Source organism: Oncorhynchus clarkii, chromosome 10 (assembly GCF_045791955.1).
Source record: "Oncorhynchus clarkii lewisi isolate Uvic-CL-2024 chromosome 10, UVic_Ocla_1.0, whole genome shotgun sequence".
Taxonomy (NCBI): Eukaryota; Metazoa; Chordata; class Actinopteri; order Salmoniformes; family Salmonidae; genus Oncorhynchus; species Oncorhynchus clarkii.
Window position 1 is genome coordinate 44553281 of NC_092156.1, and position 25278 is coordinate 44578558.

At 43.6% G+C, this 25278-nt stretch overlaps 1 protein-coding gene across 3 annotated transcripts in view; it reads left to right on the top strand.

The window, feature by feature from the left end:
- Positions 1–24931, top strand: part of LOC139418564 (neuronal migration protein doublecortin-like) — a 70105-nt gene extending 45174 nt beyond the window's left edge. Inside the window, exons 4-8 of one of the 3 annotated variants that reach the window (XM_071168125.1) lie at positions 9585–9687; positions 18530–18586; positions 20329–20397; positions 23099–23196; positions 23362–24931. In XM_071168125.1, the coding sequence (XP_071024226.1) occupies positions 9585–9687; positions 18530–18586; positions 20329–20397; positions 23099–23196; positions 23362–23418 (384 nt within the window). In that variant the 3' untranslated portion in view covers positions 23419–24931. Of the gene's footprint in view, positions 1–9584; positions 9688–18529; positions 18587–20328; positions 20561–23098; positions 23197–23361 lie in introns of those variants that run through there. The other 2 variants (XM_071168126.1, XM_071168127.1) reach the window with 2 other exon arrangements.
- The last annotated feature ends 347 nt before the right edge of the window (positions 24932–25278 follow it).

Sequence of the window (25278 nt, forward strand, 5' to 3'; positions counted from 1 at the left end):
CCTCTTGTTAAATCCACTTCAATCAGTGTAGATGAAGGGGAGGAGACCGGTTAAAGGATGTTTAAGCTTTGAGACAATTGAGACATGGATTGCGTATGTGTGCCATTCAGAGAGTGAACGGGCAAGACAAAAGATTTAAGTGCATTTTAACTGGGTATGGTAGTAGGTGCCAGGCACACCGGTTTGAGTGTGTCAAGAACTGCAATGCTTCTGGGTTTTTCACACTCAACAGTTTCCTGTGTGTATCAATAATTGTCCACCACACAAAGGACATCCAGCCAACTTGACTCAACTCTGGGAAGCATTGGAGTCAACATGGGCCAGCATCCCTGTGGAACGCTTTCAACACCTTGTAGAGTCCAAGCCCCGACGAATTGAGGCTGTTTTGAGGGCAAAAGGGGGTGCAGCTCAATATTAGGTAGGTGCTCTTCATGTTTGATACACTCAGTGTATACAGTAGTGTTTTGAACCTAACACCCCAAACTGAAACACTATCACCTGATCTGTGATAGAAAGGACTAGAGCTATTCTATGAACACCCCTGGGTGTGCCTCCACCAGTGTGTATTCATGGATGCCAAGGAATGCCAATTTTCCTTCAATTCACAAGAGGCTGAATGTATCTCACCGGAGAAAGCATCTGAGTGAGCGAAACAGCGCCCCTCTGTCTCTGTATGTGTAGCTCATTTATCTGATGCTGTCTGGTCCTGAAGAGTATAACATTGTTGCCTCCCATAGCATTGAATGCAAGGGAAGCCAGTGAGCATTTGGCCTCCCTTGATTAAAAAAAAAGTATAAAATAATAGCCAATCAGAGTTGAGCTATACTGAGTGAGCTCAAATGTGAATGGTCCTGGCACACCAAACCAAAGTGTCAAGGGAAGCGTGACTCCCATCAAATCGCATTGAGAGCATACGTCATAAACTGAAACAACTTGAATAGTTGCATCTTGTTGTGTTGTTGTCCTCTTGCTGGCTGGCTAAAATTGGACCTTTCCTAAATTAGCCATGGATGAAGATAGGGATTTGGACCTGTGGTTTTACTTAATTCTCCGTACTGGCCAATTATTATAACAGTGATTCTGATCCAACCATTAATTCATACATTGTTGTGCCCATGGACTGAGAGGATGCAAGTTCAGTATGTAGCTACATGTAGAAGGCTCATGTTAACTAGCTAACATTGCGCATGAAAGGAAGTTAGGCTAGTGAGCAGGCAGTTTAGCCAGGTAGCCTAGGACAACAAAACATAAAGGTGTGTACTGCATGACAGAGTGATAGACCATTTCGTCAACATGAAAGAGAGGAGGATGGCATTGGTGTTTTTCTACAAGTAGGGTGAGTCAACATGTTTGTACTTGCACGAACGTACACACACACACACACACACACACACACACACACACACACACACACACACACAGAGAAATCAGAACCATGGACATCCACATCATATTTAGCTTACGTTGACCAAATTGTTTTTGGTATCTTTTAGTTGTCACTGTATTAAACTAAGCATAGGTGATTTGATGATGTTGAAGTTGAAATGGTGCTGGAATAGCGGAGGCAGCTCCTGTTTTCTTTGCGACTTGTACTAATTCTCTGTGGTTCTAAATCAGTAGTTGTTTAGTGGTCCGAAAATGTCGGGAACATTAACTCGCTTGACAATGCTGTTTGTTACATGCAATATGCTTTGTGGAATTCACTGGACAGAGGTTGCTCTCCGGTTTTGTGATGAAACAAAGGTGTGGTTGAATTTATTTGCCACTGTGTCTTCTTATTGTCTCAGTCTTAGGCCTATATATCACGGTGTCAAGGCATATAGTTTGAACTAACAGGCTATAGAGCAGACAACACAATTATCACAACACATAGGTTGTAATATGGCTTTTTATTCTGGCTAACCCAGGGACTTTACCCATGCACCGCTACTGATCTTCATAGACCGGTTTATACGGTGAAACAATGGACCTGTAACAAGGCTGGCAAGCATGTGTGTGCTGTGCTGTGCTGTGCTGTGTATGACCTCGATCACCCCTCACTCACTATGGGAACTGTCCCAGGACACGCTTGGATAGGATTAGCCAAAAACACTATTTTCTCTCTATGATAATGAGAGCTGAAGTTTGGATTACATACATTTTCAGGTGCCACAAGTCATTCACACAGCCAATCAGCGTGCTTGGATGTCGCTGTACCTCTACATCTCAATTAGTGGAGGCATCCTAGACTCCCTGTGTGCCCTCACCCCACCCTACCCCTCACAGAGGCATGGCAGTTGAAAGAGAGGGGGTGGAGGGGTACGGAGCAGGGAGCTGTACCCAGGAGAGACGCATCGAGCTGGGATTAGCTCTAATGGGATTACGCTGGTACAGCCATTTTAGCCAGGCAGGTCGGGAGGGAGCAGGCAGGTTGGGATGACATCATCTCCTGTACTGTCTGCTGCTGTCTGCCGCTGCATTCTGTCTCCCTGGACCCCAATGGGGCAGAGGGTTGAGTGCCTGTTAAGACATATTGAAACAACATTTGACTCCAGTGAATCCTCTTAAGGGATATTCTGAAGTGATATTTCACCAAGTGGCCAGTTGTCTCTTAAAACTGAAGAAGATGCGTTGCTGCAATGTGAAGTCTGTGCCCAAGAGATGACCTGCTGAATTCTGGGAAGCCCTCCAGTAGTAAATGTCCTATGGTGTAACCTTGACTGGTCTGCATACTGAAGTCATTTGACTGGTCTGCATACTGAAGTCGCCTTGACTGCTGTAGTGGACATACTTTAGTAGTAGGGAGTGAGAATCTCTGTCCAAACCTCCAGACCGGAGATTAAATGGGATGGACAGACCGACACATACAGGACTGGGAAACTGTAGTCTCAGGCTCCCTGCACCGTGTGGAGCCTGTGTGTTTGTTTCCATGGTTACCCTGCTCATTGATTTTGTGTTTCCTGCTCAATGTTTTATGAGTGCAAGTGGTCTTAAAGCTCCAATGTGTTTCTAGATGAAGTGTAAATGTAATTATGGTAATGTGCCAGTTTGTAGATTGGGGCTGTCTGTCAGAAAGGTATATGGCTGTCTCCTCCCCCCCCCAGTGAATCTCTCCAGTACTCCCCCATGCGTAGAGGAGAGGGGGGATGCAGGCACAGGCAGTATTGGTGCAGTGCTTCATCACTCAGAGAAAAAACACACACACACACACACACACACACACACACACACACACATACATACACACATGTTTGTTTTACTATCCTTGTGGGGACCAACAAATGTATTCCCATTCAAAATCCTATTTTCCCTAACCCTACGCTTAATCCAAAACCCCTAACCCTAACCTTAATTCTTACCGTAACCCTAATTGCAACCCTAACCCAAAGCCTAACCCCTAAGCCTAAAATTCTATTTTTCCTTGTGAGGACTTCTGCTTCGCACAAGGATAGTAAAACCACACACACACACACACACACACACACACACACACACACACACACACACACACACACACACACACACACACACACACACACACACACACACACACACACACACACACACACACACACACACACACACACACAGAGCTGCTGTATAACTCCTCCACTGTGTTCAATGTTAGGAGCAGTATCCAGACTTTCATATGGTCATGCCGTCCTTCTCTCATCCTAGGATTTACGCTATTACCTGCTTAGTACACTAGGGGGTGCCAAAAAATGCAAGGTAGACCATTGGGTGTTTTCATGGAATTTTCATGGAGGCTGCTAGCTAAATATCCTAACGAGCGCAAAACAAAATATACGAATTGCAAAGACAGGCAATCCAGCTCATGAAGTTATACATATTGGAGCTACCGAATGTCATTTGTTTTGAGTTTGGACATTTACAAGCGAATGTGAACGAGAGGCATTGTGCAATTGAACAAAGTCTTGATGCATGCATGTGTGAAGAAACATCAGTATTGGCTCTGGAGCACCATGTGTACACGCTGTGTCTGTGTGGAGTCTGGAGTTGCTAGGGCAACAGGCCTGCCTGCTCTGCTCAGAGAAGAAATCTAAAGATAGCAGTGGATATAGATAACTCATCCAAAGGGCTTTGACTTCTCAAACACAGCAGAAAGTTAACACAGTATGACGCCCCGTCACCTTATTAATTCAAATCAAATCAAAAATCAAATTTTATTTGTCACATGCGCCGAATACAACAGGTGTTGTTGTTACCGTGAAATGCTTACTTACGAGCCCTTAACCATTCAGCCACTTATTTAGATAACTAGCAAGTTAAACTTAACGCAGCATTTATCGTTTTATTACCCAGGAAAGAAAAAAAGCATAAGAAATATATTTTCTGCATTTTGTAACCGCAGATCTAAAATGCTTCTTATTGTAATTTCTGCTCGGCGTCAGACAAATGTTGTTCTTCAGTTGCACTTCTCCATTCGGATGAGAATTCACGTTAGCAAATGTAGCTGGCTACATTCTTTCTATGATAAACATTAGAAATATGATGGTCATGCATCATTTTTCTCAAAAAAAACTACTTTGCTGTTTTATTGTAAGCTCATGATCAATTCTGATCAATTTGATGTTATTTTAATGGACACAAAATGTGTTTTTCTATCAAAAACAAGGACATTTCTAAGTGACCCCAAACTTTTGAACGGTGGTGTATTTTCTGTGAAGGAAAACTATAGTGGCACGTCCCTGATCACTCTATTGAAGCAACAAAAAAACAAACACTAAACATTCAATATAAAATGGGACCTCTGTCAATACAAGGTTGGACTCGCCTACTCCCGCTTTCTCCCGTTGTGCTATTTACAAACAAACACGTGACTGGCTCCACTGTTCTGGGGAACTATGGTAAGCATCATAATGGTGAAATTAAGAATGCGATCTGCTTTATCTCCTAACATATTGCACACGCTGACTGCAGGTATTTCCTTAAAAAGTAGCTACAAATATGACAATTGATTGAAAAACTTCAAAGAAATATTTTCAACTGTGTTGACAGTGTTTTAAAACCATCCCGTGGCTATTTCCAAACACCCCGGTATACGGTAGGCTACAGGATTAACCCATTAAGTGCTAATTCACCCATCCCTCTGAAATGGAGGTCTTAAGTTACAGTGTTAGCTACTAATCCAACTGCACAGACCAATGATAGAGTAGGAAGAAGGGACTTGGGCCAATAGAAGAGTAAGTAAGGCTTGTCTGCAATTGCATGAACTCAGACATAATGCATTGCCATCAACCTGTCATCTCACATCATCAGTTTTAAACTTCCTTTCCTCTTTAGCTTCGATCCCTCCCTCTCTGAGTGGTGTGGTGATATGTCAGTACTGCCGCTGAGGACTGCTTTTGTGTGTTCCTCTGTTCAGGCTACAGTCTCTGTCTTCTTTTTTTTAGATGGTGTCTGATATTGTTTGTTGGTGACCTAGCTCTAGACAGTCTCTGGCTCCAGCTCTGTGTGTGTGTCTACTGTGCTGGTGGCGAGTCTGACAGGCTCATCCACGTTTGAAGGTCACCCCCTCCTCCCTGGTCCATTTTTGCGGGGCGCTCTCTCTCCCATCCACTCAGATCACATCACATCACCACTGTCTGCTGCCCTGTCAGCAACAGCCTCATCCTACAGCACTACTGTGCTCCTGAACCGTTCACTCTCACTGCTTGGCAATGCAACCCTTGCCCTGCAAGGAGAAAGCCCTAAGCAAAGACATTAATATAGATGTAGAGATGTGATATCTGGAGAATCATCTCTCTCAGACCCACTATTATCCTTGGAATAGGAGCGTTTATGAACAGATTTAGCTGGATGTCAGGGTATATTTAGATATGATTTAGTATCAATGCATTTATACTACACCGTAAGTACATACACAGCAGTTGGGATGTATTGACTTGAAAAAGGGGACAACTGCAATCTCTCTGGATAAGTACTTTAATAAGAGTCAAGAGAAAACAAAAGTATGGCTGAAATGACCCATATAGTATCTCCAAATAGATATTTGATCTTAGTGTAAGTAAGTGTACACCGTGTCTCTGATTGGCCCCTGTCCTCCTCATAAGTAGTGAGATGTATTGGCTGGCTGGTCAGTGTAAACTGTGGTGTCTGCCTGGCTGACGGTTGTGATTGGTTGGCTGGTCAGTGTAAGCTGTGGTATCTGCAGGGCTGAGGGGTGACAGGAGTTGACAGAAAAGGGTCAGTGGCCCCACCTTACCTTGGCTAGCGTGACACAGGTCCTTATATGAGCTGGTGGAAGCCAGACCAATCAGGATTAACCTGGTATACAGGCATCTTGTCATTCTCTCTGCTGTCTCGGACCTGATCTGCTTCGACTCCCATCAACACCATCTCTCTCTTTCTATCGCTCTCTCGCTCTTTCTCTCTCTGTAAGACATCTTTAGCAAAACAGGATGGAGGACAGGTCAAGCAAGTGGGCAAAACTAGTTGTAGTGACGTCATAATTACCGTTTTTCCCAATGGGACGTCCGACCTGCTTTGGGTTAGTGCTATCTGGCACCCTTGAGACATCCCTAGCCTAAAACCTAACCCTAACTTTAAACCCTACCCTTACCCTAACCTTAACGCCTACCTTTACCTTTACCCTAACCATAACCCTTATCTAACCCTAACCTTAACCCTTACCCTTAACCATTTAACCATTCAACTTCAAAGGGGTAGGGACCTCCCAAGGATCCCAGATAGCAAGGACCCTGACTTTGTCCCCAGGTCCCCCTTCACTCCTGGTGCCTGTCCCTTTCCCTCTTCGAATGTTTCTCTCCCTCTACTACTGTCCCTGTCCCTCCTGAACCTTCCTAGGCCATGTGTGTCACAGTAACAGTGCTGTCAGATCAGACAGGCATCTTCATAATCAGGAGCTCTGCAGTCAATTAGCTCTATGCATTTGTCAGCACAAATCCACACACAGAGTGGCTGTCACACTAGATGACATGACAGTTCCTCTAGTGTAAAGCACACTGGTGTGCTGAGCGGGCTGTCAATAGCACTTTACAGCAGTGGCTGCACTCATGTCTGAGCACAGACATAAACATTCAGTTGTATTAGGTGATGAAGTAGTGCTTTTCAATAGTGAGACAGACTTACTTCCCTGGTGGTAATAGTAGTGCCTTATGACCTGATCTCTGGAAAGAAAAGGCTGACTATCTGGGCCTTCCTGTGGTTTGGAGTATTGTATTTCCATTACTGCAGCAACCCAGTAATACGCTTAATATGTTTTATATTCATCCCACATCCACACACCACAGCTGGTTTCCAAGAGGCTTCTCGCTGGCTATGAGTTACAATGTTTTTCTCAGAAATGGATTCCTTCACAAAATAACAGTGTCCAGGATCTTATCGTGTCCAGGATCTTATCGTGTCCAGGATCTTATCGTGTCCAGGATCTTATCGTGTCCAGGATCTTATCGTGTCCAGTATCTTATCGTGTCCAGGATCTTATCATGTCCAGGATCTTATCGTGTCCAGGATCTTATCGTGTCCAGGATCTTATCGTGTCCAGTATCTTATCATGTCCAGGATCTTATCATGTCCAGGATCTTATCGTGTCCAGGATCTTATCGTGTCCAGGATCATAAAGTGGTATATGAAAAGCTGAGTTTCCACAGACCATTATATTTTCACTAAATGTTTCTCAGTCTTCTAAGCAGTTCTACAGTATCGCTCCTTTCTTCAGTCTGTTGTATTGTCATCACTCTAATGACCTCTGCCTCGTCCTGACCCTAAACAAAAGCATGGGGGTTGGGTGTGGGGGATGGACAGAGAGAGACTGTTATGAACCATAGTCAAGTTTGGCCTCCCTCATAGGGCCCTGTGTCCTGCTTAGCCCCCTCGGCCCCCCTCATTAGCAGTGTAGCTGGGGAGCCCAGCCAGCCTTGATGGGCTGTTGTCATCAGAGGGATTGACACACAGACCCCCCAGAGACCACCAAAGACTTCATTTACATCCCCTCTCCATTAGCACCACCTAGAGATGTGGTGGGGGCTGGGTGGAGGGCTGGCATACCCCATCACGCTTCCCATCTGACACATGATTGACAGCCCGAGAGGCATCCTTAAAATGTCCCCATTATAGCTACATTCCTGCTAAATTCCACATGGCAATTGTAGGATTGAAGATAATAAAAATAACAAAAACAAACATTTTACGCCCACAATATTGACTGTTTAATGATAAACTGAAAGACTGGGTGAGTTAATTAGTGGTCTACAATGAAAAAGCAATAAGAATGGGATTATATTTGGTAATTTCATCACTAGGGTTTGACCCTAGGGATATGTGCCACTCCTGCCCCCTGTCTATGGCCTGGACCCGTGGGACATGGAGGAGGTACAGCTGGCAGACGCCATACAGACCAGACACTCCTCCAGTAGCGACAAGCATCAAGGCAGCTGCTGGGGTGGGGTGCTCCAGAATTAGCATCAGCTCATAGTTTAGAAGTGTGTCACAAAGAAGGTTGTGATGTGATGTATCCTGGGTATTACCCTCCAGGTTCTGAACCTTGGGGGCGTGGCCTGGCCCCTTGGACGCCTGTCACCCGGGAGACCAGAGAGGAAGACTGTGTTTTGAATGTGAGGCGGGGGAGGGCCTAATAAACCTGCTAGTTCCAGTAACAGGGCTTTTCTATTGGAGGGTCATGAGTGAAAGGTGGGTGTGGCCCGAGACATCTGTCCAGTAAGTAGCTTCTGACGTGAACAGCTGCAGTGAAGGGGATCAGACCCCTTAGAGGACTGGGTGAAACTGAGCTCTGTGATACACAATTATTAGTCATTATTAAAGACTCAGTAACGTTGGACCGTGTGTGATTGGGACATGTTTGGCTCTAGTAGCCATGCTATCGTGCCAAGAGTACTCAATACAACCAGCTTTCTTTCGTTGGCTGAATACAACCGATTGTAGGAGAGTTTTTGTCTGCTGTTGGACTCCAGCAAAGGCTGAAGGAGGTCTGACTCATTAGATGAAATCTTAGATAAGTTCACCTTTGTCTCCTTATACTAAAAATGTCCGTTCATCCTAATAATAGCTCTTTATGTAAAGTAGGATGTTGCAGTCGTATTATCTCCCGTGTCTTAGTCCTTTACTAGCCACAGATTTTTCTCGTCAACAACCATCTCTAATTTAAGCGGTATTAAACCCAGGATTTTAGATCATTCTACGAGCTAGCCCCACAGCTATTCACTAATCTCAAACCTCGCACAATCATGGGCAACGTTTTGTCGTGGTTGAATGCACGTGCATTATCTTTTTTAATTAACACACAGTCAGCATTTTAAAAGCAGTTTAGCGAACTTGAGAATGTTAATGCAGTATAAGACCCTCTTTGTGGGGCACACACTGGCTGCTGAATTTCTTTGCTCTATCTGTGTGTTGCTATTACTGTAATGCTGTTAGTGACATGATGTGACCTGGAGAAAAGTGCAGAGTCAAGGAGGTGGTAGTGCTGAGATGTCAGACTGGTCAGAGTCAAAGATTCATGTATTTTATATCTGATATGTCATGTTAAGATCCCACTGAATTGTATGTATGCATTGTCGCAGAGCTGCATTCTCACATGGTCCCGTATTTCTCTGCTCCACCAGGTCACCTGTCTTCAGGATTTCTTTGGTGATGATGATGTCTTCATTGCCTGTGGCCCAGAGAAGTTCCGCTACGCCCAGGATGACTTCTCCCTGGATGAGAATGGTGAGAGCAGCCACACCACTAGTAACCTACTGCACCACTTTAACACCACTAGTAACCTACTACACCACTGTAACACCACTAGTCATCTACTACACCACTGTAACACCACTAGTAACCTACTACACCACTGTAACACCACTAGTAACCTACTACACCACTGTAACACCACTAGTAACCTACTACACCACTGTAACACCACTAGTAACCTACTACACCACTAGTAACCTTCTACCCGCTATAACACCACACCTACTACACCACTGTAAATCCACTAGTGGTGTAGTAGGTTATTATTGGTATAGTAGATTACTAGTGTTGTTACAGTGGTGTAGTAGGTTACTATTGGTGTTGTTACAGTGGTGTAGTAGGTTACTAGTGGTGTTACAGTGGTGTAGTAGGTTACTATTGGTGTTACAGTGGTGTAGTAGGTTACTATTGGTGTAGTAGATTACTAGTGTTGTTACAGTGGTGTAGTAGGTTACTATTGGTGTAGTACACCACGGTAACACCACAAGTAACCTACTGCACCACTGTAAATCCACTAGTAACCTACTGCACCACTGTAAATCCACTAGTAACCTACTACACCACTGTAACACCGCTAGTAACCTACTGCACCACTGTAAATCCACTAGTAACCTACTACACCACTGTAACACCACTAGTAACCTACTACACCACTGTAACACCACTAGTAACCTACTACACCACTGTAACACCACTACTAACCTACTACACCACTGTAAAATCACTTGGAACCTACTACAACACTGTTACATCACTAGTAAACTACTACACCACTATAACATCACTGCTTATCTAGTACACCACTGTAACACCACTAGTAACCTACTGTAACGCCACTAGTAACCTGTAACACCACTAGTAACCTACTACACCAGTAGTCACCTACTACACCACTGTAACACCACTAGTAACCTACTACACCACTAGTAACCTTCTACACCACTTGTCACCTACTACACCACTGTAACACCACTGTAACACCACTAGTGACCTAAAACACCACTGTAAATCCACTAGTAACCTACTACACCACTGTAACAACATTAGTAATCTACAACACCAATAGTAACCTACTACACCACTGTAACACCACTAGTAATCTACTACACCACTATAACACCACTAGTAACCTAAAACACCACTGTAACATCAATAGTAACCTACTACATCACTGTAACACCATTAGTAACCTACTACACCACTGTAACAACACTAGTAATCTACTACACCAATAGTAACCTACTACACCACTGTAACACCACTAGTAACCTAAAACACCACTGTAACACAACTAGTAACCTACTACACCACTATAACACCACAGGTGACCTAAAACACCACTGTAAATCCACTAGTAACCTACTACACCACTGTAACACCAATAGTAACCTACTGCACCACTGTAAATCCACTAGTAACCTACTACACCACTGTAACACCACTACTAACCTACTGCACCACTGTAACACCACTAGTAACCTACTACACCACTGTAACACCATTAGTAATCTACAACACCAATAGTAACCTACTACACCACTGTAACACCACTAGTAACCTAAAGCACCACTGTAACACCACTAGTAACCTACTACACCACTATAACACCACTAGTAACCTAAAACACCACTGTAACATCAATAGTAACCTACTACATCACTGTAACACCAATAGTAACCTACTACACCACTGTAACAACACTAGTAATCTACTACACCAATAGTAACCTACTACACCACTGTAACAACACTAGTAATCTACTACACCAATAGTAACCTACTACACCACTGTAACACCAATAGTAACCTACTACACCACTGTAACACCACTAGTAACCTACTACACCACTGTAACAACATTAGTAATCTACAACACCAATAGTAACCTACTACACCACTGTAACAACACTAGTAATCTACTACACCAATAGTAACCTACTACATCACTGTAACACCACTAGTCATCTACTCTGCAACTGTAACACCACTCGTCACCTACAACACTACTTTAACATCACCAGTAACCTTCTACACAACTATTACACCACTAGTAACCTACTACATCACTGTAAAACCACTTGTCACCTACTACACCACTGTCACACCTCTAGTAACCTATTACACCAATAGTTACCTACTCCAACACTAACACCACTAGTCACCTATTACACCACGGTAACACCAGTAGTCACCTACTACACCGCTGTAACACCACTAGTCACCTACTGCACTACTGTAACATAACTAGTAACCTACTAAACCAGTGTAACACCATTAGTAACCTACTACACCACTGTAACAACACTCGTAATCTACTACACCACTAGTAACCTACTGCACCACTGTAGCATCACTAGTAACCTACTACACCACTCTAACAACACTCATAATCTACTACACCACTAGTAACCTACTGCACCACTGTAGCATCACTAGTAACCTACTACACCACTGTAAATTCACTAGTCACCTACTACACCTCTGTAAAACCAGTTGTGACCTACTTCACCACTGTAACACCACTAGTCACCTCACTTACTACACCACTGTAGCACCAATATTAACCTACTACACCACTGTAACATCACTAGTGACCTACTACACCACTGTAACATCACTAGTAACCTAGTACATCACTGTATAACCACGAGTAACCTACTACACAACTGTAACACCACGAGTCACCTTTTTCACCACTCTATCATCACTATTAACCTACTACACCACAGTAACACCACTAGTAACCTACTTTACCACTGTAATGCCGCTAGTAACCTAGTACATCACTATATAACCACTAGTAATCTACTATACCACTGTATCATCACTTGTCTCCTGCTACACCACTGTAACACCAATATTAACCTACTACACCACTGTAACATCACTAGTAACCTAGTACATCACTCTATAACCACTAGTAATCTACTATACCACTGTATCATCACTTGTCTCCTGCTACACCACTGTAACACCAATATTAACCTACTACACCACTGTAACATCACTAGTAACCTAGTACATCACTCTATAACCACTAGTAACCTACTACACCACTGTAACATTACTAGTAACCTACTACACCACTGTAACACCACTAGTAACCTGCTATACCCGTAGTCACCTACTACACCACTCTAACACCACTAGTCACTTATTGCACCACTGTAACACCACTAGTCACGTACTACACCACTATAACACCACTTGTCACCTTCTGCACCACTGTAACACAGTTAGTCACCTACTACACCACTTTAATATCACTAGTCAACAAACTACACCACTGTATCACCACTAATCACCTACTACACCACTGTAACACCACTAGTCACCTACTACACCACTATAACACCACTAGTCACGTACTTCACCACTGTAACACCACTAGTAACCTACTACACCACTGTAACATCACTGGTAATCTACTACACCACTGTAACACAACTAGTCACCTATTACACCACTGTAACACCTCTAGTAATCTATTACACCACTAGTAACCTACTGCAACACTAAGACCACTAGACACCTATTACACCACGGTACCACCAGTAGTCACCTATTACACCACTGTAACACCACTAGTAATCTACTACACCACTGTAACACCACTAGTGACCTGCTATACCAGTTGTCTCCTACTACACCACTATTAATCTACTACACCACTGTAACACCACTAGTCACCTACTGCACCACCGTAACATCACTAGTAACTTACTAAACCAGTGTAACACCACTAGTCACCTACTGCACCAGTGTAACATCACTAGTAACCTACTGCACCACTTTAACACCGCTAGTTCCCTATTACACCACTGTAACACTGCTTTTTTTAGATATTCTCTCATCTGTCAATGTGATTGTGCTACTATACACTGAGTGTACAAAACATTAAGCACACCTGCTCTTTCCATGACATAGACTCACCAGGTGAATCCAGGTGAAAGCTATGATCCCTTATTTATGTCACTTGTTAAATCCACTTCAATCAGTGCAGATGAAGGAGAGGAGACAGGTTTATGAAGGATTTTTAAAGTGGAACTGATTGCGTTTGAACTACTTTGCATGTATGAAACAAACAGACAATCAGAATATCAAGTCAAACATATCAAATTTCCAGTTTATGTTACATAACCATCTTCATAAGAAGTTTTAAAAATAGATTATATTTGACTCAACATTCCATGACGTACACTAAGAAATTGTTGGCAGCCTAGATGGATGCAGTTCAATGCATGCTTAATATAAGTCACCAATACATTTCTTGATTGTCCAAAAAAGATTACCAGGTTGTAAATCACAGCTGGCCTGGTACATTGTTTGCTCATTCGGGACGCACTGTTTCAGTTTCAATGGCTCAATATTTTGGAGAAGACCTGACAAATGTTATTAAGGCTGGGAATGTCAATACAATCAAACTAGCAAGGGCAATGATCACAAGTCAGTCATAATGTGACTAATAGGCTAGTGTATCTATTTATGTAGCAAGCTAAAAACACGGAGCCTAACGTTAGCTAGATAGCTAGCTAGCAGCTAGGAGGATGTCATGTCATGTCATTGGAGGAGTGAGTGAATTACTTTTCCCCCTCATATCGTTTTTCGGTGGCTATACTCAGCTAGAGGTGCAGGCGTCATTTAGTTAGCTAGCAAGAACTTGAATGACTGTTATCCAGTTAGCATAGCTCTTGCGTTCGCAAATGCACTCGGGCTATCTTCTCCGATTTTAGAGCACTCTCGTCTGTGTGTGCCAATGCGCTGAATAACTGGTGGTGGAAAAAGTTTCCAATTGTCAATACTTGAGTAAAAGTATAGATACCTTAATAGAAAGTTACTCATGTAAAAGTGGAAGTCACCCAGTACAATACTACTTGACCAAAAGACTAAAAGTATTTGGTTCTAAATATACTTAAGTATCAAAAGTAAAAGTATAAATCATTTCAAATTCCTTATATTAAGCAAGCCAGATGGCACCATTTTCTTGTTTCTAACATTTACGGATAGCCAGGGGCACACTCCAACACTCAGACATAATTTATAAAAGATGCATTTGCATTTAGTGAGTCCGCCAGATCAGAGGCAGGGATGTTCTCTTAATAAGTGTTTGAATTAAACAAGCATTCAAAATGTAACGAGTACTTCTGGGTGTCATGGACCGTTTAGGGACGTAAAAGTACATTATTTTCTTTAGGAAAATATAAATAGAAAATTAAAGTACAGGTACTCCAAAAAATCTACTTAAGTAGTTCTTTAAAGTATTTTTACTTAAGTACTTTACATCACTTAGAATAACTGATGAATTTACGTCAAACCTGCTGAATATGACCGGTGTCAGTCAACATATGCAAAAACAGTTGTTTGTCACGAACACTCTAGATATGTAAACAGCCTAGCTAACCAGCTATGCTAGCGTGAGTAAAATGGTCAGAGTGAGGTGTTCTCTCATTTGTGTCTGGAAGTAGCTAGATAGCAAGCTAGCCAACTTTAGCCAGGCAGGCAAGCTGCAGAAGGACATGAAAGGCTACAATTCCCCATTGTTTATCAGTACAATTTTGACGGCCAACTAGCTGAAAAAGTTTGAGAGGGTTTATCTAATGTTCTTTATATATTTATATTTGAGCTAATCTTGCTCTGGTTAGCATTAGTTCTTGATCTTGTTGAGAGCCTCCCTTTTTATGGTTGTTTGATCAATACGATTGTATGTTTCCCAAATGTAAGAGGACTCCCGTGGTTGTGACATATTTGCAGAAATCCATTCAGGTGTATTTTGTGGCTTTTGTCAAATGCATTCTAATGATCTAAAGTCAAGCTGTCACAACTGTATGTAACACACAGACTAGTTCAAAGTGAATGATAGCAGGCCTATGTGGCAATGGCTTGTTTGCGTAAAGGCCTACTGTAGCTCTGATTGGCTATGGTGCACCGGTCAGCATAGACTCCAGTCCTGGATGAGACAGATGCTTTATTTACTGCAGTGTCTATGAATTGTCCAAACGCACTGCCGCTTTCCCACTCTATACTGCTATAGGATTTTCACAAATGCCTTAGTATACGTCATTGTCAAACATTCTAAGAATTTATGAAAACGAGAAAATCACCATATCTAAGAAAACTGTGTCGTTTTCTTCCTGGGGGTGTTTAGGAACAGCTAAGATTTCATGTTGCTAAAATGCTGTCAGTTACACTTTAAGCCTGGAGACAATTGAGACATGGATTGTGTATGTGTGCCATTCAGAGGGTAAATGGGCAAGGCAAAATATTTAAATGCCTTTGAACAGGGTACGGTAGTAGGTGCCAGGCACAACGGTTTGTGTCAAGAACTGCAACGCTGCTGGGTTTTTCACACTCAACAGTTTCCTGTGTGTATCAAGAATGGTCCACCACTCAAAACTCAGACAGGAACTCACAGGACTGTTGTCTGATTTAGAAAGTAAAGAATCTATCTGAAATAGAAAGTTAAATGAATATCTGCACGCCAGTGAACCCAGATATTGTCTAGAGTTAACATACAGCAGCTCAGTCCACATGTAGGCTAGCTAGCTGTTCAATGGAATGACTGGAAAATACATCGCATAGAAAAATCCCCTTTTGTCTCCTTTTGAGGTTTCTCCTCGCAGTCCAACACTTAGGTCTTTCACATCGTACTGAACTAGAGCTCATTATTTAGACGTAGTTTATGTAAATGAGGCTTTAGCCATGTTAACTGATCGATAAGTAGTCTCTAGGGCCAAAATGCCAAATTGGATCAGGCACCACCACCAGGGCCATATGGGAAGGACTATAGAATGGCCATTTTATGTTTTCCTCACATCACATTTCAAAAGACGAGCCTACATATAGGACAGATCTTTCCATGCTACGCTGGGACAGATGCCTCTTACATACCAGAGTAAATGTATTATTCCTCTCAGTGAATGTGTGGCTTTGTGTATTTATGTGTGGGTAGTGTCTGTTAATGTATCGACCTGCTGTGTGTGTTGTGTGAAGTAAGCAGCAGGGAGGGATAAGCATGGGAAGAGAAACAGCCATTCATCTTGGTGGTGACAGGTTTAGGTCAGATGATCCAGTGGTGCTGATACTGATTTTGAGTGGAGAGGAGAGGAGCTACCAAGCTTCCCTGGCTACTCCCTACAGGCTTCGTAGCCTATTTTTACATAATAGCTACACAGGCCACTGCACACTCAGCTCCCTCTTTCATACCTCGACACCTCTCTATATAAACTCAGCAAAAAAATAAACGTCCCTTTTTAAGGACCCTGTCTTTCAAAGATAATTCGTAAAAAATCCAAATAACTTCACAGATCTTCATTGTAAAGGGTTTAAACTCTGTTTTCCATGCTTGTTCAATGAACCATAAACAATTAATGAACATGCACCTGTGGAACGGTCGTTAAGACACTTAACAGACGGTAGGCAATTAGGGTCACAGTTATGGAAAGTTAGGACACTAAAGAGGCCTTTCTACTGACTCTGAAAAACACCAAAAGAAAGATGCCCAGGGTCCCTGCTCATCTGCGTGAACATGCCTTAGGCATGCTGCAAGGAGGCATGATGTGGCCATACTGTGAAACACCTAAAACAGCGCTACAGGACAGACAGCTGATCGTCCTCGCCGTGGCAGACCACGTGTAACAACACCTGCACAGGATCGGTACATCCGAACATCACACCTGCAGGACAGGTACAGGATGGCAACAACAACTGCCCGAGTTACACCAGGAACGTACAATCCCTCCATCAGTGATCAGACTGTCTGCAATAGGCTGAGAGAGGCTGGACTGAGGGCTTGTAGGCCTGTTGTAGTAAGGCAGGTCCTCACCAGACATCATCGGAAACAACGTCGCTTATGGGCACAAACCCACCGTCGCTGGACCAGACAGGACTGGCAAAAAGTGTTCTTCACTGACGAGTCGCGGTTTTGTCTCACCAGGGTTGATGGTCGGATTCACGTTTATCGTCAAAGGAATGAGCGTTACCCCGATGCCTGTACTATGGAGTGGGATCGATTTGGAGGTGGAGAGTCCGTCATGGTCTGGGGCGGTTTCACAGCATCATTGGACTGAGCTTGTTGTCATTGCAGGCAATCTCAACGCTGTGCGTTACAGGGCAGACATCCTCGTCCCTCATGTGGTACCCTTCCTGCAGACTCATCCTGACATGACCCTCCAGCATGACAACGCCACCAGCCATACTGCTCTTTCTGTGCGTGATTTCCTGAAAGACAGGAATGTCAGTGTTCTGCAATGGCCAGCGAAGAGCCCGGATCTCAATCCTATTGGGCACATCTGGGACCTGTTGGATCGGAGGGTGAGGGCTAGGGCCATTCCCCCCAGAAATGTCCGGGAACATACAGGTGCCTTGGTGGACTGGCAAATCTGGTGCAGTCTATGAGGAGGAGATGCACTGCAGTACTTAATGCAGCTTGTGGCCACACCAGATACTGACTGTTATTTTTGATTTTGACCCCCCCCTTTGTTCAGGGACACATTATTAAATTTCTGTTAGTCACATGTCTGTGGAACTTGTTCAGTTTATGTCTCAGTTGTTGAATCTTATGTTCATACACATATTTACACATGTTACGTTTGCTGAAAATAAACGCAGTTGACAGTGAGAGGACCTTTCTTTTTTTTGCTGAGTTCAGCAGGGAGATCAGAAATAAGGGGAACTCATAATATACAGAACTACTATACAGCATCGGTGTGATGTGTTTTAGACGGGGTCCATTTCCTGACCCGCTGCCTGCCTCTCACTGGGTTCTTGTGTGAAGGAGTTGACCCGTGTGCTTTAATGTTGTGGTTCCTTTCTTTCAGCACACTACCCCTCTGGAACCAAACCCAAATCAGCCCAGGGGGCCTTTAATAACCAAGGTCAGTGGGGTCATGCCGACATCACACTGACATCATATCATGTCTGCTGGAGACCACTGAGTTGGCCTGGGTGGGGCCAGAGGCAGGGGAAGGACTGGGCCCTATCTCTGGTCCAATCTGATACAGCGTTTTCACATCGATAGTCCAATCTTATCACCATACGCATCCCTATTTGGTATAGATTTGGATCCTGTTGCTTTATCAGATTTGCACATTAAAGTTCAGCCAGATTTTATGGCCATTGCAGGAGACAGAGGGGAGTGTTTGTAGCTCAGTATGTAATAAGCATCACTAAAAGCCGAATTGGATCCAGTTCAAATGGCCATGGCAAATGTGGACTTAACTCAAGGCCCTTTAATTAACCCGTTCAAGGCCTGAATACATTATGCATAAGCCTTGAGCAAAACATCATAAACATGTTGCCAAACGCTGTATGTTATTGAGCTAGTAACTGTTTTAGTGAGGGCATAACATGCCCATTTTCAGAATAAGCCCATCTGGCACTTCTGTCACCTTTGGGCCATGCCATTCCTCTCCTTAGGGGGTGCTGCAGAGCAGGTGTCTCCTAAACACGTACGTCTTTGCCAGAGAGAGAGAGTGGGCGAGAGGGGCGTTAGAGGGGAGGTGAGTGTCTGATGTGCTCTTTGGATGTGAAGGATTTTTGAATGCCCGGTGGCATTTCACACTAGCGCTGGCATGCAGGCATCTGGCTGTGTGGGTGACTCCTGGTGCGTAAAGGTTAGGAAAACTGAGAAAGACAGACGCAGTGTGATCAGCTCACAGCAGACAGGAAGGACAGACAGACAGTGCGATTAGCATTTACAGAGAGAGGAGGGTGGAGGAATAGAACGGCTGTGTGGCACTGAGAGCACAGAGGTGGAAGAACAGACATTCTGAAGGAGGAGAGAGGATGGTGGAGGTGTAGAACGGCTGTGTGGCACTGAGAGCACAGAGGTGGAAGAACATACATTCTGAAGGAAGAGAGAGGATGGTGGAGGTGTAGAACGGCTGTGTGGCACTGAGAGCACAGAGGTGGAAGAACAGACATTCTGAAGGAGGAGAGAGGAGGGTGGTGTATAACGGCTGTGTGGCACTGAGAGGAAGGCGGAGGCACTGCGGAGTACTGAGAGCAGAGAGCGGAGGGGGAGTGGAGAGGGAGGGCAAGGAAGGCGAGGGAGGAGGGGAGGATGTCTAGGAGTCTTTGTGGCTGTCGGCTTCACTGTTTCACTGTTTACCCTGGTTAATGCAATGACCCAGAATAAACCAAACGGCATACACAATTACTGTACATACACAAAACCTCAACGCTTTACATACACACACTAGACTGCATGCCATACAAAGCTAGCACCAAACTACAGTACAATATCACCAAACTACAGTAAAATATCACCAAACTACAGTACAATGTCACCAAACTACAGTACAATGTCACCAAACTACAGTACGATATCACTAAACTACAGTACAATATCAGCAAACTACCGTACATAGAATTGCTGCACACACAGAACACACTCATTGTGTCAGTCTGTTTGCACGAACGTCTGTTTCTTTGTCAATGTGGCCTTTCATGTGGAAGATACTACTGTAGTTACTGTGGCCTTTGTTTGTCTTACGCTCATACACTGTGTGTGTGTGTGTGTGTGTGTGTGTGTGTACGTGTGTGTGTGTGTGTGTGTGTGTGTGTGTGTGTGTGTGTGTGTGTGTGTGTGTGTGTGTGTGTGTGTTTCTCTCCACAGAAGGTTGCAGGATGATGAAGAAGAAAAGTCCAGGTCAGATCCGGCGCAGCAAGTCTCCTGCTGAATCGAGTGAGCTCATTATTGTCTGATCTATAATGTGACTGCCCATGGAAGCCCACACCCGACATAGACTGGCTTCATCACATAGACTATTACAGAGTTACTACTACTCACCCCTTTACGCTCAGCGTCCAGCCACCCTGATTCCAAAAGCAGCTAGATTTAAACCAACTGATATGGATGTGCATGTGGTTATTATTCTTTATACATGTCATTAATATGATGTGAGTTTTTTCTTTTGTTTTTCTTTGGTTTCATTTCTTTCTTTCTTTTTTTTCTATTTTTTATGTTGAATTATACTGTATGTCTGTATTCTGCATGTTGTTGTCCAGGATTGCATTGCTCAGACGGGGTGTTTAAACGCTGGTGATCGTTGTCTGCTCTGCGAGTGAGACAGTGAGGCAGACGGTGTTTACTGGTGGGAACTGTCCTCTCACCGTAACGCAGCACCTCCTGCACGCCTCACCACCCCAAACCCCCACTAAGACATAGAAATGGGGACACCCAAAAAAATCCAGCCTTTGTTTGATCAGGATCATCTGCACAGATTACGAATCCCAAAAGGATACGAATCCAGATATGCTGTCCTTTAAGCATTGATAAAAAAAATACAAAAATGAAACATGAAAAGAAAACAAAGGTAGTGGAGGACTGCGCTCAGAGCGGTTATTATCCTTGACGTACGCTGTCCGTGTCAACGAGAGGGCCAACGAGATTTGAGGTACAGAGGTTTGAAGAGAACGCTCAGGAAGGGGCAGCAGTCTCCCTCCGCTCTAACTACTAGACCAGTTGTAACCACTGATTATACAGGTCAGAGGGTTCACTACATGGGCCGAGGGATTATGGCACGAGGGACCGTTAATTAGGCACTTTATTCTCACACCTTGAACAACTCAACATCAATTCATCCAGCGACATGACCAAGTAGACTAAAGCACACACACGCGCACCAGGTGCTACCCTAGCTGACATGTCAGGCTGGGGTGTAGTGTAGAATGTTGCTTGGTGTCACCCTGTGTCACTCCACAGTGAGTTTGCTGGCTAGTCTAGCTGGTGGCGGGTGGATGTGAGGTCAGTGTGTCCTCCCAGCCAGACTCTGCTGCCCCGACTCCCTCTCTCAGTGCTCTTGAATATTTCAGTGAGAGCTGGTGGGGGGGGGGGGGGGGGGGGTGGCAGCAGATGGACAGCCAAGAGGCTAGTATTCCTCCTAATGTACCCAAGGTTAAGCAGCCTCTTTGCAGTCAAGACACGAGAGTAGGGTGGCCACCCGGGTGGGTGTTGGATCAGGAGGGTTGGGGAAACACTTAGGGTAGAGGGGCCCCAGTCAGACACATTATCAATGACACCATCACACTTGTTTTCTTTTTGGATTTTTTCATCATTGTACATGTAAGTCATCCAACATATACCCTTTTAACAATCTGATACACTGATACACTGATTACTCAGCCTTCCTAGTTTCAGACGTGGATGGAGGCAGACATGCTGTATGTTGCTGTTTTTAGGACTTGGTCTGAAATGGTTTCTTATATGTTTATTCGGCTGGCTTACTGATATGTTTTTTACCTGTCGAGCATGCTTGCCCTCTTATACATCTACCCCAATATTAACCCCTATACCCCAATATACCCCAATATTAACTCCTATACCCCAATATACACTAATATTAACTCCTATACCCCAATATACACTAATATTAACTCCTATACCCCAATATACCCTAATATTAACCCATATACCCCGTTTCCCCCGGGGTGGTTTGGGTTTTACCATTTTATTAACACTTTTGTTTTGTTGTTTTGTTTTATTTCAAATGTTTTGTTCTTTTGAAATAAAAGCCATGTCTTCAGTTATCTGTGGTGCATGTTTCTGTTTAACCCCTGCTTCTGATTTATATTGAAAGACTGGAATCAGACTAACAGTTGGCTGTATGTGACAGGAGAAGTTAAGCTCCTGGCCATTATACTGTCATACAGCATATATACCTACAGCCATAGACCAATCTTCTGCAATAGGCTATGGACTAGAATAGATTAAGCATCTGTTTATTGCCTACCCCACCTAGTTCTGTAGATACTGCTTTCATGTCATTCTCTCGACATGACACTGCTACATTTGAGGCCGTTCTTGGCTTTTTAGTTTTGTTTTCCTGGTTTTAGTTAAACAGACATTTTAGGTCTGGATGAAGATATGAACTTCATTGCATTGGAGTTGGCTTCATCTGCAAAGCTCTTGCTCCACTGTGCCTGTTTACAATTCAGACTGGAAGAGAGGCTAGCCATCTGTTTCAAAGTCTTTCCTTAAGGATTCTGTTTTTCTCTTAAAGACAAAAGCCTTTCGAAAAGTCTTACTACACAAACTACGACACATCACACCACTCTCAGATGTAAACACTGTCAAGGCCAAGGTATCCTAGCAACCTGCCAGGGCTGTAGAGCAATGGCCAAATGTCCTCCAGCAGAGAGGAACAAACAGGGACCCGGTCAGTCAGTCAGCCGCCCAGAGAGACTCTGTCTACAACCAAGTGAGGGCAAGGCCCAGGAATGACCATACTCTGGGGCCAAGGAGTCCTGGCATACACACTGTCTAATTCACTGGTCTGTCTCTCTCTCTCTCTCTCTCTCTCTCTCTCTCTCTCTCTTTCTTTCTCCATTTACCTTTCGTATTCTCTCTCTTTTCTCTCTTTCTCGCTCCGTTTGGGTTCTCACAGCCAATGGGACGGCCTCCAGCAGCCAGCTCTCCACCCCAATTTCCAAGCAGTCCCCCACCTCCACCCCCAACAGCCCAGGCATCCACCGCAAGCAGAAGGTACCCCATTCACTCCACTACCTAAATGCCACTACCTATCCCTCCCTCTCTCTTTCCCCTCTCTCAAACTGCACCTACAAGTCCAATAGCTTAGCTCCGAACTCATTGAAGAGGATGTGTCCCCCAGCTCATTCAAATTATGATCCTCCATGTTTTTCCCTGTAGGATCTCTACCTGCCCCTATCTCTGGATGATGATGATTCTCTTGGGGAATCCATGTAGAGCCTCCTGTCTGTCAGCTGCTGCCTGCCTACCCGTCTCCCCCTGGCCTGCCACTCGGAGGTATCTCTGGTGCTCTCCATCTTCACTGACGGCCAGCGTCCTCTAGTGTACTATCCGGGAGGACTTCTCCATTTGATCTCTCCCTGGTGCCACGTGCTATGTCTACCTGACCTTGGCCACCACGGCTGTTCCACCTTTTGCTGCTTGAGAATTCACCACTAGATCTTGTTTTTTATATCCTATGTTGTTAAGAATGTATATGCTGGGCGTATACAACAATGATGTACGAATTACTGCATCTTAACAAATTCGCCAAATCCTTCTATTGTGTGAAAGTCCAGGGTTTACTCTTATGCTCTCAGAAGGGGCACATCATTTACTAACAAGCAATTTCAAAGATGCAGTTCCCACAATGTAACTACAAAAGTGTCTTTTTTTCCCAGTTGAAAACCATGCATTCTGATATAGGGCAAATCACACATTTCTACGATTTTCCCAATTCAAGTGCACAATTCCAAGCAGCAAATGGACTATTTCTCTGGGGTGTAGTAGTCAGTAGTCACGTTTTGCTCATAATGTCCCTCTTTGTCCTCTCTCTTTCTGTGCTATGGTTCAAGCTGTTAAAAGTAATGAGAACATTTTTAGGGGAAGGCGCTTTAGCCGTGAGAGGTGAATGTCCTCCTTTTCATCTACTGTAAATACTGTGTATAGCCATTGCAACATCCCAGCTAATGCCTAACATTCATAACAATGCTTTCACAAAACGTCAATACATCGCCTGCCAAACGTTGAGTCAACATAACATGTTTTCTGTGCATCGTCTATCTATGAGGTCTTCAAAAACTGCAAGGCACAGTGGAGCCAAGCGGCTTTGAAACCGTGGGCATGTAGAGTAGGGTTACTGGGGTAAGTTATACTAGTGTGTACAAACCAACCAAAGCCAGAAAAAAAAAATTGCCCTTTTAAAAAACAAACAAGCATGTCCTTTTTAAAAAATTAAATAACGGTTTAGGATTCTTAAATGTATTTTGGTGATGATTATTTGAACTCCTTTTTGTGACTGATTATACGATGGAGATTTCAATGGAGATGTGATACAGCCAGGTGTACTTATATTGAGGCAAGTTTAGAATAAATGATCCTGACAATAAAACAAAAGGTCAAAGCCAAAGTATATATTTTATCAAGCAAAGTAGAAATCTAAAATGTAGATCATCTGTAGTTCCCCCAGTGGAGACATACCTGTCTGCTATTGTACTCTGTACTGTCTGTTTGTTACTGGGGCCTCCCATGAGACCATTCTAACCAGACCATGTCCATGTAGGGTAAATAGATTTTCACCAGCACAGAAAACAATAGAGTAGAGCTTCTCACATTTTGCATGGCTAAATCTTTTTTTCTTAGTGCTTATTGGTTGAATACAAAAGTTTAGATAGGAGGAAATTGAATTGTTTGTTCGAAGAAAAAAAAAGTATTATTAAAAAAAAAAATGAAGTAATATATATGTCTAAAACATTGTTCCTTTTCTTGACGAGTCACACATGAATGGTTATAGTAGCGTCATGTTCCTAGAGAGGATGTCCGGCGAAATCTGATTAACACATCATTGTGTTATAGTGCAGGCATATGGGCATTTTTCTGTGGCGGTCGTCCCAAAGAATAGTGTGAAATACTAGACCAAGTATTACGTATGTAAGGTATTTACGTCTGTAAAGTGATCCAGTGTGAACCTCTCTCTGGACCTGACCCAAATCTGACCCAAATGAGCAGCACAACACACTCTCGACTACTTACACCCGCCATCTGCAGGGAGTGATGTCACTGTGATGTCAGCACTACAGCTGCATGTCCACTTTTACA